A 17,154-nucleotide genomic window follows, 5' to 3' on the forward strand; every position below is an offset into this window, starting at 1 on the left:
ATTTTACTTCCGAACTTCCCTTTTCAATAATTGAAAATCCATTCTGTTACAACGGCCTCTATATACCAACTAACTAGCACATTCAACTTATGGCAGAGTCATTTATGTGTTCTTCCTCTCCAAAGCTGTGTTTCCCTTTTTTGTTGTGTTGTGGTTTAGCCTGTTTCTTTCAAAAGATCTGTCACGAAATCCCATTTAATCCCAGTAATGATGAAAAATTATATTCTTTTATTTTTGTTTAAAATATTTTATATATTCACATTCCGATTAATACAAAATTACAAAAAGACAGTAAGTAGAAAATAAACAGTACTGAGAGATTTCATGCCAAAAATATATGGATTATAACACTAGCTAGACAAAATACTTCCCTAGAAAATTTTCAGATACGTGACTATTAATAAAACCCCCATGTTTTAAAATGTATCTGTTCCTGAAGAGTCCGAGTCCCCATGTACCATACTGATACTTTGTGTCTGGTCATCTATATTCACGGAAGGCAGCATCACGGACATCTTCTCTGGAGAAGTCAGTGAACTTAAATGTGGTACAGTTTCCTCTCCTAAAATAAAAGGCAGAATAATTACATTATTTTACACTCCAAATATAGCAATTTCAAATGTACTAAAGCCATCACCTTCTTGCATCATCTTATGGATATAAGGATACATACTCTTATGTCAAGGATAGACATATGGCAAAACATATGCTGGATGTGTTACACAGCCAGCTACATCTCTGTCTCATATTTCCCAGCGAGGTCTTATTTCAGCCACTACATTTCTTTATAGGGCACTGTACACACATACAGATATGGGGGTGGGGGGAGGTGTGCGTGTGTGTCAGAAATAGAAAAATCTGTATCTTATATAGTCATATACCAAAAGCCTTATGAAACAATTCAAGTTGCGACACCCAGCATATCTGACACAAAATTTAAAAAAGCAAGGAAATGAAAAGTTAAAGTAACTAACAGTAGATACACTCTGTCACAATCTCAAATACCCTACATTACAGACCAAACACTGCCTTAACTCCACCCTTGTAGGGAAACCATCCTTCCAGCATCCCCTCCCCTGATTGGATGAACAAGCCCTATGTTAGCCTCTTGTCATTCATCCCCCCTTTCTTCCATCCAGTGGGAGATTCCAGCCGAAGAGTAGACGTAACAAGCTGTCTGACAGGAGGTGGCTTATGTGAAAGGAGGCCTGGAGAACTCTACCAGCTCAGTGTGCCTCAACTATCTATATCTACCTGGTAGAGGGAAGCAACAGCTTGAGTTTTCCTCTGTCATGATCGCAACCTTCTACCCCAGGAGGTGTAAATGCCCTCAGTAGGGTGACATCCCAGGCAGCAGTCAAGCTGACGCTGCACCCCAGCGGTCATGCTACAATGCTGGGAGGCCACTATGGGAAGCACGCCCCAAAGAGTGTGTAGCTGCACTCCTGTGCTGAGCAGCAGGGAAAGCCACTGCAGCGCTGAAAAGCTGGAGAGGGAGAAAACTCCTGCACCCAGACACCAGGGAATGGGAGAGAAGAAAGAGTGGGCAAAAGGTAAGGGTGCTGCTTACATGGAGCTGTGGGAAGAAAACACGATGGGGCAGCAGAAGATGGAGCAGGCAGTAAATCAGTCTACAAGGAGAGTGATAACATGCAATGGAAGCAGAACTGGACTCTAAAACAGCATCAGAATTAAACCACCCAAAGGCAAGCTGACCACAATCAAATCCACTATAGGTTCAGAGAGATTCAGTGGAGTGAGAGCCATTATCCCTCCAAATGGAAGGATATTGACAATTGGTGCTGGGCCCCGTGAAGTGTTCTCTCAGACATTTCTCCTCCCAGTGGAGGTGTGCAGAGTTGGGGGGGAGGATCCCTTGGAGCAAGCTCCCCAAGACTCTTTTCAGGACTGGTAGCACGCACAATTGGTGCACAGTCACCATGTGATGCTAAGTCTAAGCTTTCTTAGCTGGGTTCTTCCTGTTTTGGTTCCTCTTCTCAGTCACCCTTCTTCTTGTCTAACCTCATGAAGTAGGTGCTAGAGGGAAAGGAGGATCTGGATTCAAAACATTAACTAGGCTCCATGCTTCCAGGAGAGGAGGCAAAAAAATACTGAATGACTGGAAGATGGTCTCTCTGCCCTTAGATATTGTCTAGCTTTCTTTGTTGGTGTTCTTTGGCACCATACGACTAACTGTTTGGTATCTTCTGCAAGATGGGAGGTGGCGGCAATTAATGGCACACAATTCAGGACCTCAAATTAATCACATTCAGTACCAGTGAGAAAAACAAACAGTATTACAGATTTAACTGTTGTCCATACTACAGCTATCCCAAATAAACAGGACTTCGGGGGGGGGGGGGGAATCCCCACAGTAGTAATTTGTAAAACCGATTTCTGAACTCTATTTTTCAATTGGTTTAAAATTAAAAATAAGGGACATGGGAAGTTCAAGATCATCATTTCACCACTGTGGAAAAAATGAAACAAGTGGCAAATTAATCTGATCAACATACTATGGAATGAGCCTCTAAAGTAAATTCTTTGAACATATATTTAGTCTTTGGAGTATATAAAGAAACCAGTTACTGAGTAAATTCAATTTACATCTATCTGCTTTACAGCAACTGCAGCACAGATTTAAACATGAGGACAAAAGCCTCCCACAGGTACCTCAGGTCATTAGTCAAAAATTAAAATCTAGGGCAGGGAGGAACCACCCTCCTGCAGCCAATCAATACTGTCAAGCTACCATAAGCTTCATTACATACATAGCATTTTGTGAACTCAATGTCACTTTGTAAAATAAAGGGTTCAGTAACAAACAAACATCCTACAGGCGAGCTGAAAGTATACTTGTTTTGGTGAGTGTGACAGTGAAATTCCTGGTGGAGTTTGTTTTTCTACTAACATGACACAGTACATTAGTGATCTTCCCTTGTTCTCCGACAGCCTCGGCAATTAAAACTCCATTCTCTCAATTCCACACATAAAATATTTGTCAGGCTTATCTATTATGACAATGCAGCAATACCCTGCTTTCACTTAAATGTGCCAAAACATACGTAAATTGCTAATTAAACTGATCAGTGATGGAATAAAAACCACTGCTAATATAAAAAGAAAAGGAGTACTTGTGGCACCTTAGAGACTAACCAATTTATTTGAGCATAAGCTTTCGTGAGCTACAGCTCACTTCATCGGATGCATACTGTGGAACCTGCTAATATAAAATTTCACCTAGTGCTTTTCGGTCTATAGTAACTGCCAACTTCCAAGGAGGTCAAACACATTTATGGTCAAACTCGGTAAATCCAATACAGGGAGCAACCTTTCCTAGCTACACTTTTTGCACCTCAGGAAGACTGGCCCCTGTAGAAGGAAGGCAGAGATACCACTGCTATCTCTTTGTCAGAGTTCCTATTAAGTCAACAATTTACCTGGCTGCTATGGTGACACCCCCTTTCCAATTCAATTCACTCTTCAGGCACTGATCCTCCATTGCACCCACCCCCACCATGAGACTTTGCACAAACAGCCTCATTCCCTTGCTGTCTTTCCTCTGCAAAGTACAGCAGCCAAGCTTTACATTGGCATAAGCCCTGAGCAAACCTAACCCACAGTGAGTACATGCAAGAAGTTGTACATCTTCTGAAGACTATTTAAAAGGACACTTTTGGAAATGCTAAAAAGTTGCACACATCATATATATTATATATTAAGTTATTTTTCAGAAAGGGCTCACAAGGGCTTTCTATGCAACTAGGGGCTGCTTAAAAAAAGCAACTGGTTATGAAAAATGGGAACTGAAAAGTGTGAATGTTCTGTTGGTCAGAAACTAAGCTAGTATGGACTTAAAATGTGAAAGTGTGATGCCTAAGGAAACTTTGTAAATCATCAATAAACACTAAAGCAAACCTTTGTATACTCTACCTATATTATTTGATGCTTTCAAAGCTTGACTTTGTTAATAATTTCCACAGCCATGCCACTATTCCATGATGTAATTGTTTCAACAGCTGTTTTCAGGTTTGTTAAAAAAGAATATTCCCTGATGCAAGGGGTTTGCAATAACTTCATCAAAGCTGCCAAGTGTTTGAAGCTAGAGTGTTGATAGACCAATACCAGTCTAAGTTCTTCCTAACTTATGTTGTAATATGTTTTGCAGACATACTAGAGTCCAATTTTATGTTTGATATAAAACGTGAAAAGTACATACAGAAACCAATAGAATAATACGTTCTAATCGGTCAACAGAAATATTCTCAGCTATTTCACTATCTTCCATTTATTTTTTTAAAGAGCCATTTAAAATGTGCCATGTATAAAGAACAATGATTTATTTTCAAGACAATTTTAAAATGTTTTCTACTGTATACATTAGACATGTACAGAAAATGTGTTATCTATACTTTCAATATTTTAAACATGAAGGGTTATGGCTATCCTATTTCAGGAAAGTTTGAGATCTTGCTTCATGACTGCAAGTTTCCAAGGCTGTTGGTATTCTAAGTCTATGTTGGCCTAATGGCACAACTATTAAGTTACCCTCATCTGTGTTTTATTATTGTCAACTCTTTCTAAATCGGACCTCTAATGTGCATGGTGCATACATTATATAAACAACTCATATGCGCGCACACACCCCCACACCTATATGTAAACACACAAATACACACACACAGAGCACATATGCTTGTGTGCTTATATATCTGCAAATATACAAACATATACACTCGCTAACAGCTGTATCTGCCTTTTTGGCTGGATCTAGTTATCGGTATTTGTCCTGTATAAAATCTTTGGCAAGCTCCTATTTTAATGACGTGGCATTTTGTTTTATTATTTTATCAGAAGATAACAGCTTATGATCAATACATAGAGGCTTTCATCTTAAACATCCTTCATTCATAAATATGCAACTAGTAGTGGTGTATAGTATAGTATAGGATATAAAAATTGAATGGAGAATTTCACTATTCCATAAAAACACAGTAAATCAGATAACTAAGCATTATTCTTATCACAAGTTCAGCAGCTTTTGCCTGTTTAGAAGTTCTGGAAGTACTCTATTTAGTTTTATAAACACCTGCTTAAACATATTTATAGACATTTTCCTTGTTAAAACCCAAGAAGAAGAACCAGTGACCTCAGATGTCCTTCATTTCTCCAGTCATCATCACCATCTCACAGAATACATTAACATAATTTTTGAAAATTGATACCGTTAACATCCATGTAAGAGCCTTTGATTGGTTGAAATTCAATAGCAATGACTGACAACATTTTAGTGACGGAAAGGTCAGTTTTCAGATTTGGGAGTTTTTTCCCTTGTACTCAGCAGTCTATAACAAATTAATGTTCAGTACTAAATTTCAAGATTCTAACTGAACGAAACATGAAAATTACCTATTTCAATCCATGACTAGTTATAAACATTTTTCTGTGTGAGATGTATTTGCACATACACACTTCATATACAGCATACTGTGCATCAGGAACTTGTGCCAATTCGAACAGGAATCAAACAGATTGAAGAGAGGTTTGGTTACTAACACCATATGTCAACATTAGGAACAAAGAAAAAATGTTTAAATCATTTTTTTCTATTTGGCAAAAGAAAAAACTAAACAAATCTGATTTTTTAAAGCCAAATAAAAACATATGCTTTATCCTTTTAGTCCAGTGCTGTTCTTCCAGGGACAGTTAGTAAGACTGGTATTTTAAATCAAGAATTCTCTTAAATGAGAAACCCAACCAGGGGCCTCATTCCTGCAACTGGATCTCTAAAGGTGGACGGACCCCTGTGGAAACCTGCAATATATAGGGATCCACTCATGGAACAGTTTGAAGGACTGGGGTACAAACTACTACCCTACAGATACAAAAACAATTTCTATCACTCCCTTCATGTTTGTTGCAAAACATTCCAACCAAACACTCATCCACCCAAGCTTGGATGCTTGCTTTACAAACGTATAATTTAATGCAAAAGTAAAACAGCTAAGTCCGAGAGTAAACTTTCATGCATCTATAAAAACAACTCCAATACAGTACCTCTTGTTCCCTTAATAGCAATAGTTCATATGAATGACTTGTTTCTTCGCATGCCAGATTCCAGCTGCTTCACTTTGTTTAATACTGACTTCAAAGTTTAAACACTGTCCTGTCTCAACAAATAACGTCCCTCACATGGCATTATCAAGTGCTATCCCCAGTGCTCTGAATACAACACCTGCGGCTCTTTAATTCAACATGTTATAAACCTCCTAAAGGGAAGTGACTTTTTAAAATCTTTTGCTTTTGGCTTCCCCCCACCCCCCATTGCCCTTTTTTTTTGGTGCACAATGAAGCTTTACATCTGGGTTATATTTACAAAGACCTTTAACAAGAAGAGAGAGCATGTATGTTGTTAGGTCCTTTTAGGATAGTAACTGTTAAGGAAAAGAAAGCCAAATGAACTCAAAGAATGTGACTTAATAGCTATAGGTAGCAGAACACTTCACCTGTAGCTCTTACCTTTAAGTAACAATGTGAGGTACATATTGGGCTCAATATGTGTCCGATCCATGTCTCCCTGGGAATCTGTGTTGTAAAAACACTCATTTTAATATCTGGTAGAAGTGAAGAGTTACCAAGTATGGAAACACAAGAAGGATTCTGTTCCATAAAATCAAACTTATCCCAGATTTGCTGGACTATAATATAAGATGAGAAACAGTCTCATCTTGCTCCAAGTGGTTTGCATGCAAAATTGAAAAGAGAACATATCCTACAGTGGTTAGTCACTTATGTTGCTAATTATAAGTAGCAATATTTTCAATTTAGCTTTATGTCTATCTGTACTTCCATATACTGACTACACAATTCAATGTTCCTGGAATTTAATCACTTATAGAGTTGGAACCATAGTGTAGAAGAGAAGAATTAATCATATGGTCTCAAGATGCTACACTTACACAGTATAGGATATAGAATACAATATTCTAATCCCTACATCCAGTAATGACAATGAAATGCACAAACTGAGTGGTTATCAACAGTTCTCAAATAATTCCATCAGACTAAATGAAGTTACTCTCCATTGCTTGAGAAGAATATTTTTTAATAAACATCGCATCTAAAAAAAGCAAGCAAGCTATGGGGGCCTAATCTTGCAGTCTTTATTCACGATGAACTCTTGCTGATTTAGATGGGAATTTCCCCTGAATGACAACAGGAGTAGGACCTAGATTATAGAATCATAGAAGATTAGAGTTGGAAGAGAACTCAGGAGGTCACCTAATCCAACCCCCTGCTCAAAGCAGGACCAACACCAACTAAATCATCCCAGCCAAGGTTTTGTCAAGATGACCCTTAAAAACCTCTAAGGATGGAGATTCCACCACCTCCCGATGTAACCCATTCCAGTGCTTCACCATCCTCCTAGTGAAATAGTTTTTCCTAATATCCAACCTAGACCTCCCCCACTGCAACTTGAAACCATTGCTCCTTGTTCTGTCATCTGCCACCACTGAGAACAGACTAGCTCCATCCTCTTTGGAACTCCCCTTCAGGTAGTTGAAGGCTCCTATCAAATCCCGCCCTCACTCTTCTCTTCTGAAGACTAAATAAACCCACTTCCCTCAGATTCTGAAGACTAAATAAACCCACTTCCCTCAGCCTCTCCTCATAAGTCATGTACCCCAGCCCCCTAATCATTTTCGTTGCCCTCTGCTGGATTCTCTCTCCAATTTCTCCACCTCCTTTCTGTAATGGGGGGACCAAAACTGGACACAATACTCCAAATGTGGCCTCACCAGTGCCAAATAGAGGGGAATAATCACTTCCCTCGATCTGCTGGCAATGCTCCTGCTAATGCAGCGCAATATACCATTAGCCTTCTTGGCAAAAAGGGCACACTGTTGACTCATATCCAGCTTCTTGTCCACGGTAATCCCCAGGTCCTTTTCTGCAGAACTGCTGCTTAGCCAGTTGGTCCCCAGCCTGTAGCAGTGCATGGGATTCTTTCATCCTAAGTGCAGGACTCTGCAGTTGTCCTTGTTGAACCTCATCAGATTTCTTTTGGCCCAATCCTCCAATTTGTCTAGGTCACTCTGGACCCTATCCCTACCCTCCATCATATCTACCTCTCCCCACAGCTTAGTGTCATCCGCAAACTTGCTGAGGGTGCAATCCATCCTATCATCCAGACCATTAATGAAGATGTTGAACAAAACCGGCCCCACGACCAACCCCGCGGCACTCTGCTTCATACTGGCTGCCAACTAGACACTGAGCTGTTGATCACTACCCACTGAGCCCGACGATCTAGCCAGCTTTCTATCCACCTTATAGTCCATTCATCCAATCCATACCTCTTTAAATTGCTGGCAAGAATACTGTGGGCGACCGTATTAAAAGCTTTGCCAAAGTCAAGGTATATCACGTCCACTGCTTTCCCCTCATCCACATAGCTTTGGAATTTACATTCAAAGTATACACATTTATCAGACGTCTGTGACACAATGAAGAATTTAATGGGATCGAATTCTCTCTTCCTGATTCCTACTATTCTCCCTTCCTGATTATTTCACACTGCTGGTGGTGAGGCCAGGACTTCCATATGCCTTTGCTGTTTGGGGCAGGGACTGTCTTTTCAGAGTGCGTGTGTGTGTGTGCGCGTACATTTGAGAGGGGCTCTAATCTTGACAGGGACCTCTGTTTCCTACTGGAATACAAACAATAAAAACACTATAACTAGGGAAAGTTGCTCTTCAAATGCTCACACTTCTATTTTCATGACTGAAAAACTTGTGCAAAACTTGGCTGATTTTGTTATAAACCCAGAAGTCCTTCAGCAAACTTGGGCCAAACTTCTAGTGAGCCTGGGCTGAGTTACATTTGAAAAGGAGGAATTTATGGTTAAAACATACAGTTATTTTGCAGAAACAGATTGTCATCTGCAGGGATTTGAACCTGTGACCTCTGGATCTAAAAGTATGAGCCTCTACTTGTTGAGCAAAGAACCCAGACTCCTTAGTTCAAAGGCTGTAGCAACAAAGAAACTTCCATAGGTGGACTAAAGGGGCTACAAAGTGCACTGTGTAAGCATGAGTTACAAGTGGTTTCGACCTAAACTTGGAAGTTTCAGTCTCACTTGGTGTACCCTATTCTTTGTTTTTCTTTCATATTTTTTGGTGTAAACTGTAGTTTAAATGCAAACGATAAATATTTGTAAAAAGAAAAAAGTTTCAGATCCCAAGTCAGTAACAGAAAGGGAGGCAACAGCTTACAAGCTAACAATTTCTAAGGGAAAATATTTGAAAATGAGTTCTTCCTTCCTTCAAACAAGTCTGCGTTCAAGGTTCAGTGGTTTTTCCCAAACAGTTGATGTTCCCACGAATGACAAACAATGCTGAAAGGAACAAGAAAGAAAGAAAAAGAAACATTCTTCAAAATCAGAAATAATATAGGGTAAAAGATCAGTAGAGAAGAAGGACAATTAGAAAGCAGCTCCAGAAGCAAATAATACTATTGCATCTAGAAATGAAAATGGAGAATTTGATATACAAATATTTCATTTCTGTGACTAACATCTCTACTAGTCCTTTAAATCTGGGTTGCCTTGGTCTGTAGTGGATGTAGAGGGAATTGAACTCTTTGCCTAGTAACCCATCTGGCTTGGCCTCACCCCTTTCTGTTGATCTCAGAAAAGTGCTTCCAAAGAACTTATCAAATAATAGAAGTCAGTGCAGTTCATCTTGAACTTCCCTCATATACAAAAGGAAAAAGACTGTTACTTTTTGTAACTGTTGTTCTTCAAATGTTTTTCAAGATGTGTTGTTCATGTCCATTCCATTGTAGGTGTGTGTGCTTGCCACATGCACCGGTGCCTGGAGTTTTCCCCCACTTCTGGAGGAGCATCCTGACAACGTCTGAGTGGAGGGACCATGACTAGTGTGTTCCGGACGCTGGGGAGGTGTGAGGCTTCTAGCGTGGATCACATGTTGGATGCAGAAGTCCCACAGGTGAAGGGCTTCCTTGCACAGAGCCGATGAAAGAGCACCCCCGGCCTGCTACATAGAACACGAAGGTCGTGTTGTCCGTCAACAACTGTACTACCCGACTGGAAAGGTGGAGAAGGAACACCACACAAAAGGGTGGCTCTGAGCTCCCTGACATTTATGTGAAGCATAAGCTCCTCTCCTGACCATAGCCTCTGCGTTCGCACTGTACTGAGATGCGTTCCCCATCAGAGGTGAGATGCATCCAATATCAGGGAGACCGTGGGCTTGCAAATGGCACACCTTCCAACACCAGGGTCAGACCACCATTGCAGGGAAGTAAGTATCTATGGCGGGATTGTGAGGAGCTTGTCCAGGTGATACCTGGCCAGGGAGTAGACCAACGCCAGCCACATCTGGAGGGGGCGTAGTCTGAGTCTCACGTGCCAAACTATATATGTGGTGATCGGGTGGGCCATGACTTTGGCAATCAGATCTGCCATTGCCCTGAACCTGGCCTCTGGCATGTAGGCTCTGGCAGAGTCGAGGACCGCTCCGAAAAACTATTCTTTGAACCAGAACCAATGTGGATTTTTGTTAGTTTATCAACAGGCCTAGAGCTTGACAAGTGGCTTGCAACATCTCAACGCTGCACTGGACCTGTACCTTGGAGCAGCCCTTGATGAGCCAATCATTGAGGTATGGACAATCTGGATACCCTGACGTCTGAGGTAGGCCACCACCATTGCCATGCACTTTGTAAATACGCTTGGTGCTGTCACTAGGCCAAAGGGGAGCACTGCGAATTGCTAGTGGGTGGTTCCAACTATGAAAAGTAGGAACCTTCTGTGTCTGTGAAAGATCGATATGTGAAAGTAAGCATCTTTCAGATCAAGGGCAGTGTACCAGTCTCCTGGATCCAGGGAAGGAATGATCGAGGCCAGGGAGACCATGAAGAATTTCAGCTTCTTAAGATACTTGTTGAGGCTCCGTAGGTTGAGAATGGGCTGTAGCCCACCTCTGGGCCTTTGGGATCAAAAAATAATGTGAGTAAAATCCTTTCTCCTTCAAGTACAGAGGGACTTCCTCCACTGCTCCCCTCGGAGAAGGCCCTGCACCACCTGAGGGAGCAGATGCTCGTGAGAAGGGTACCTGAAGAGGGATGGGGTCTGGGGATGGGGGGGGGGGGGGGGGGAGTCAGAGGGAGGGGTAGAAATAAACTGGAGGGTGTACTTCCCTGCTACTGTGCCGAGGACCCACTGGTCCAATTTTATAGAAGCCCTAGCAGGGAGGAACGGAGATAGAGAAAAGCAAGGGTGCTGGATCTAGGACACAGGCTTGAGCGCACTCTCAAAATACTGCTTATTACCCTGCTGACTGCGGGTAGAGCTCGAGGGAGCTGAGGGTGCCAGCTGTTGGCCTTGCCGGCACTTGTAGCTCCTACCCTTTCTATGGAAGGGCTCTGTCTGGGATTGGTTCCCGAACCTGTGGGAGTGCAGTGGTTTGAACCACTTTTTCACGGGAGCCGGCGTGTAGAGGCCCAGCAAGCACAAGGTAGCCCTAGAGTCTTTCAGGCCATGTAACCTGCTCTCTGTTTGTTCCATGAACAGCGCCAGGCTGTCAAAAGGGAGGTCCTGGATGGATTGCTGAACCTCCACTGATAGCCCCGACAACTGCAGCCAAAAGGCACGCCACATGGAAATGGTCGAAGCCATGGTCCAGGCCGCAAAGTCCACCACACCTGAGGCTACTTGGAGGGCTGCCCTGGCCACAGCTCTGCTCTCATCCAGAATAGCCAGGAACTCTTTCCTGGGCTCCTCTGGCAGCGAGTCTGCAAACCCATGGACTGCCAAATGTTAAAGTCGTAGTAGACAAGTAAGGCCTGATGGTTGGCCACTCTTAACTGGAAGCTGGCAGTTGAATACATTTTTCTGCCAAAGAGATCAAGCCTCTTTGCCTCCTTATTCTTAGGGGTCAATCCCAGTTGGCCCTGACTGTTAGGATATAGATATTCAGGCCTGCCTGTAAAGGCCTATCCTTTAAGAATGTAGGTATATGTTTATCATTTAGCTAGTAATAGAGGTATACAAGAAAGAATCTGTGTAAGGGCCTTCTCTCACTGTGACAGTCTGAGGCCCTGTTCTTGGGCCAATGCCTTTGGCTGAGCAGCAGAGGCAGCCATAAGCTGGGAAGTGAGCGGTCACATCCTCATATTCCAAACTAGTCAATATGGGACTGTTAGGAAGGTGATCCGATCTATCACCTCCAGAGAAAGGGAAGAGCCTAGAAGTTGTAAAAGGAAATTTAGTTTTTCTGTCTGGTAAGAACTCACTTATCAATAGACAGCTGGGAAACCCTTATGTTTTTATAGATGTAGTTGTGAAATTCTTGCTTCTGTATTGTTTTGTCATTATAGTTCCTACTTTGCTATTGTTTATTTGCATGGTCTCTGTCTGGTTCTGTGATTGTTTCGGTCTGCTGTATCATTAATTTTGCTGGGTGTAAACTAATTAAGGTGGTGGGATATAATTGGTTAGCTAATCATGTTAGGATTGGTTAGGTAAATTTTAGTAGAATGATTGGTTAAGGTATAGCTAAGAATATTACTATATAAATTAGGGGCAAACAGGAAGTAAGTTGGGATTCGAAAATAAGGAAAAAGGAACTTGTATGTAAGCTTGCTGGAAGTTCACCCCAATAAACATCAAATTGTCTGCACCTTTGGACTTTGGATATTGTTGCTCTCTGTTCATGCAAGGACCAGGGAAGTGGGGGAGTGAAGGAATAAGCTCTCTAACACTGACTATCACGCTCATTGGCTGAGGATACCACCAGTGAGCTAGGAGCGGGATGTGTATATAGGTATTCAAATCCTGTAGCAGGGATGAAATACTTTCTCTCCATCTTCTTGGAAATGGGGGGCAGGGAGGAGGGAGTGTGCCACAAGGCTTTGCTCAGCTTTATCACTCCCTCATGGACTGGCAATGCCACCCTGGAGGGGGCTATGGAGTCGGAGGGTTCTGCCAACTCCTCGGACTCTAACCCCAGGTTCGAAGCCACCCTCTTAAGAAGCTTCTGGTGGGCTTTTATATCATCATGGGGGACCATGTGGGAAGGTCCCGCTATCACCTCATCAGGCGAAGAGGATGAGGAAGCGGGTAATGGTGGGTCTGCCACCTCTGTGGCCTCCGCCAGGGGATCCCAGCTGGGGCTGATTGACCCTGGGGACCTTGGTCTGACTCTGCTTTCGAGTCCAGGGGTGGTCAGGAGATAGTCGCTGACCATTTCTCAGATGCCCCTGACACTGATCAGTGCCCTTGTAATGGTTGGGGAAACCCCCAGGGGTTCCATAGCTGCCAGGCAGCCAGGCATTGACCTTGGTGCCATGTAGGTACTGGTGGTCCTGATGGGAATGTCGACGACCCCGGTGGGTGGCCCTGTCCTGCCAGTAGAACTTCCTCCTCACTCTCTGAGCCTGAGGGAGACACCAGGATGGTGTCGATGCCGCCTACCTACCCCAATCCCGTCGGCCCTCTCCATGGGTCTCCACCGGTGACCTGTACCAGGAAGACTGTTCCCAGTGCCGCGGCTCCGGTGATAGGCGTCGCGTTGTCGTTCGGTGGATCAGCAACGGTACCCCAGTGACTGATGCTTTGAGAGCTGTGCCACTCCATGGATCGGGAGGATCGACACCTTGCCTGTGGGGATCCGTACCAGTGAACCAATGACGGGACCCTGGGGACCAGTGTCTGGACTCTCTGGAGCAGAGCCAAGAGCTTGGAGATCGATCCCACCACTCCAGGGACCGGTGCTGGGACTCTGGAGACTGGTGGCATGCCTCGACAGGTCTGCAGCAGACAGCCAGCGAATGATGCTGGGATCCCGGGAAACACTGTCTAGAGTCCGGGGAATGACGCCGGGAACTCTGACAGGTAAGCTGGTGGCACTGCTCTGGTGCACACTGGGGGAGTAGTGCCAAACTGATGGGGACTGCTGGAAAGGTCACAGAGCGGGTTTACCCCTCGAATGGACAGTAACTGTCTGGCTCCACTACAGACAGACAACTTTGATAAAGAGCTTGTGGAGTTAGAAGAATCTGAAAAATGTTAGTTGAGAATGTTAGTTGGCAAAACTTTACTGTCATGAACTCTGAGGGATGCTTAGAATTAGTGTCCCTCTGGATTTTTTTTTAATTCAGCAAAAATAATTTTTTAAAAATATTTCCCCTACCTGCATCTTTTTTTCATTTTCTGCAAAGTTTGACAGTTAGATGAAGGGGAAACTGATATTAAAGTATGTTATAAAAATATCTGTCATGTTTAGTTCCAATGGTTATTTCTGATACGGTTTTGGGGTCTAAAGCACACATTTAATGTCAGAATTTAAAGTGAAAGCAGCAAGTATTAAACATGCATACATCCAGATTACTAGTTGTGGGAATCACCACTCAACACCAGTATTATCAAAATTGGTCAGCACATCCCTGCTTATGCAGATACGCACATTCACTACAACATAGCAGTAGTGCTGGCACCAGAGAGACTTCCTGTCTTTACCTATTAATTGTAATAATGCTCCCTCCGGTGTATCTAAATCCTGACAGCGCCAGAGATTAGAGCACTGGTATTTTACTAATGAGATAGCAGGCAGAATCTCACAGTGAAACATATTTTTAAGCTTTAACCGTTGCTTATTTTTGTTTTTTCATTTCTGAGAGTATCAGGAGAATAACTGAAACTGAACTGACAAATCAAAGTGTGTTTCAAATGCATTCAGACTCTTGCAGTTCACACATTTAACATAAAATCTGGCGCCAATGAAGTGTCTGAAGAAATAAAGGAATTCTCTCAATAAAGGCTATATAGTGCCGTCGGTTAATGTATTGTCCTTTGCCCTCTAAGAACCTTTGCTCAATCTAGCCTGGCTTGCATCATGAAAATTATCTGTAGTTTGGTGGCTCCTGCACTGGCTTTAGCACACAACTCTCCATATTACTAAGCCACCGCACAATTCACTGTGACTGGCAGTGTCTGCTTATGACACAGGTTCAGTGTGTTGCAGGTCAAGACTGAATATGTATGTGTAGAACTCCGTGGGAAGCATGCACTCACCTGCTTACAAAATGTCATGTGTCATTCAGCACTATTAATCCCTCACTTTCATTAGGACTCAAACATTCTCCTATGAATTTAAGAGGGCAAGGTTCTGGGAGCAAGCGTAATAGAGCACAAGCCAGCCTCTTAATAATATTTAAAGACACTGGGTGAAATCGTGGCCTCACCAAAAACAATGTCAAAACTCTCATCGACTTAAACGGGGCCAAGATTTCACCCATTGTTTTTCTGAAGATTGGTGTTTAGTGTGCTAGAAGTGTTATCTTAATTAAGTGGCAAAAATCATTCAAAAATATTTTCTTTTATTGGATAATTTTTCAGTTGACGGATGCTACATATCCTCTAGTCAGAACCAGTCTTATGCAGAAAGGCACTAATGCTTCGAAGTTGTTGGTGGATCATATTACAATAAAAGCATTATAATACTGGCATCAAGAAGAAGTTTAAGGAATAAATTTGGAAGCAAAGCACAAAGTGAATCATTTCACAAGGACTGCACAAAATCTAAACAGGTGTCTCAACAGAGAGGAGGTAAGGATTTTGTGGGCATGCAAAAAGAAAAGTGAGCTGTAGCTCACGAAAACTTATGCTCAAATAAATTGGTTAGTCTCTAAGGTGCCACAAGTACTCCTTTTCTTTTTGCGAATACAGACTAACACGGCTGTTACTCTGAAACCTGTGGGCATGCAGATGACACTACCCTCTGACCCTTAAATATGATCCACATCTAGGTTAGTATGGAGGTTTGTGCATTAGGAAGCTTGCACTCCAGCTGTCCAAGCCGTCCTGTTCTTTGAACAGATAACTTCAGTCACCAGGGTTGTCTAATAGTCACTTTTCACACGTAACTAACTTCGTGAAAAAATCCAAATGTGTGTCAAATGCACTAAAAGTAAGATTCTGTACATTAATTAACATAAGTTTGTGTAAATGGCCAGAGCCCGAGTACCAACATTTTTAATACCGGAATACCCACATAATCCATGTATTGTTTTTAAATACTTTAGGTTGACTCTTCCAAAATTATAAAAATTTCCACGTGGAAGTATTTTGCCAAGAATCAGACTAAAGTATTTCAATTACAAATACTCACCATTTTGAGAGATCCATATTTGCAAATTAATTACATAATTTTAATGCATACACTACTCCACGACAGTACACTTGTCTGAAATACTGAGTAAATGTTTTTCTCTGAAAAAAGCAAACAACTAGATCTTGAATAAAAAGACCCTTTAGGTCACCACTTTTCTGAGAACTTTAGTTTCATTTCATTTGAGTGCTATATTCTTTGATAAATATTCCCAGAACAAACACTTCTAATTCTTAAGTTGACAAACTCTTGCCTCAATGACCGCCTTTAAGAACATTTGTTAGACAGCAGACCATAGCAGTTAGAAGCCTGAGGGCTTGTCTACACAGCCCCATAGTCCAGACCACAAGGGTGAGAACTGCAGCAGGCACCAGCATGCAGTGCTCTAACTGCCCAGCGTAGACGCTGCTGGTGCGAACTACATGGTACCTAGTTTGTGTTAACTTAGTCCTGCTGCTGAAAAGAGAACTACGTTAACCATCACTAAGCATCTTATAACTTGCACCAGAAGCATCTACATGGGGCAGATAGAGTGCGACAATTTGGTGTGCTTTGCAGTTCACACCCCATAGTATGCACTATGGCGCAACATAGACATCAACTCTGTGTTTGCACATTCCAACCAGACATCAGTTAACGTAAAAGAAACTATTTGCAATTAGCAAGTCTAGGATATTTTAAAGAGGTGACTCCATATTTCTGGTTTCAGAGTAGCAGCCGTGTTAGTCTGTATTCGCAAAAAGAAAAGGAGTACTTGTGGCACCTTAGAGACTAACCAATTTATTTGAGCATGAGCTTTCGTGAGCTACAGCTCACTTCATCGGATGCATGCCATATTTCTGTTTATCACGTTTGAAAACCCACTGCAGGATCCTTTACTAGTAAGCACCAATAAAAAAAGGTGGAAAAATGTGAACCATCTATTCATAGGTCAACTGTACTGCAGGCATTTGCAATGTAA

General features: G+C 42.3%; 1 protein-coding gene across 9 annotated transcripts in view; it reads right to left on the bottom strand.

The window, feature by feature from the left end:
* Window positions 1–208: 208 nt before the first annotated feature.
* The window catches only part of KIAA0586 (KIAA0586 ortholog), a 140,066-nt gene continuing 123,120 nt past the window's right edge, over window positions 209–17,154 (bottom strand). For 6 of the 9 annotated variants that reach the window (XM_048851977.2, XM_075129961.1, XM_075129965.1 and 3 more), the window contains 2 exons: window positions 6,520–6,585; window positions 209–562 (listed from right to left, as the gene is read on the bottom strand). In XM_048851977.2, the coding sequence (XP_048707934.1) occupies window positions 417–562; window positions 6,520–6,585 (212 nt within the window). In that variant the 3' untranslated portion in view covers window positions 209–416. Of the gene's footprint in view, window positions 563–6,519; window positions 6,586–13,515; window positions 13,685–17,154 lie in introns of those variants that run through there. The other 3 variants (XM_075129964.1, XM_075129963.1, XM_075129966.1) reach the window with 2 other exon arrangements.

This window comes from Caretta caretta, chromosome 6 (genome assembly GCF_965140235.1).
Source record: "Caretta caretta isolate rCarCar2 chromosome 6, rCarCar1.hap1, whole genome shotgun sequence".
NCBI lineage: Eukaryota > Metazoa > Chordata > Testudines > Cheloniidae > Caretta > Caretta caretta.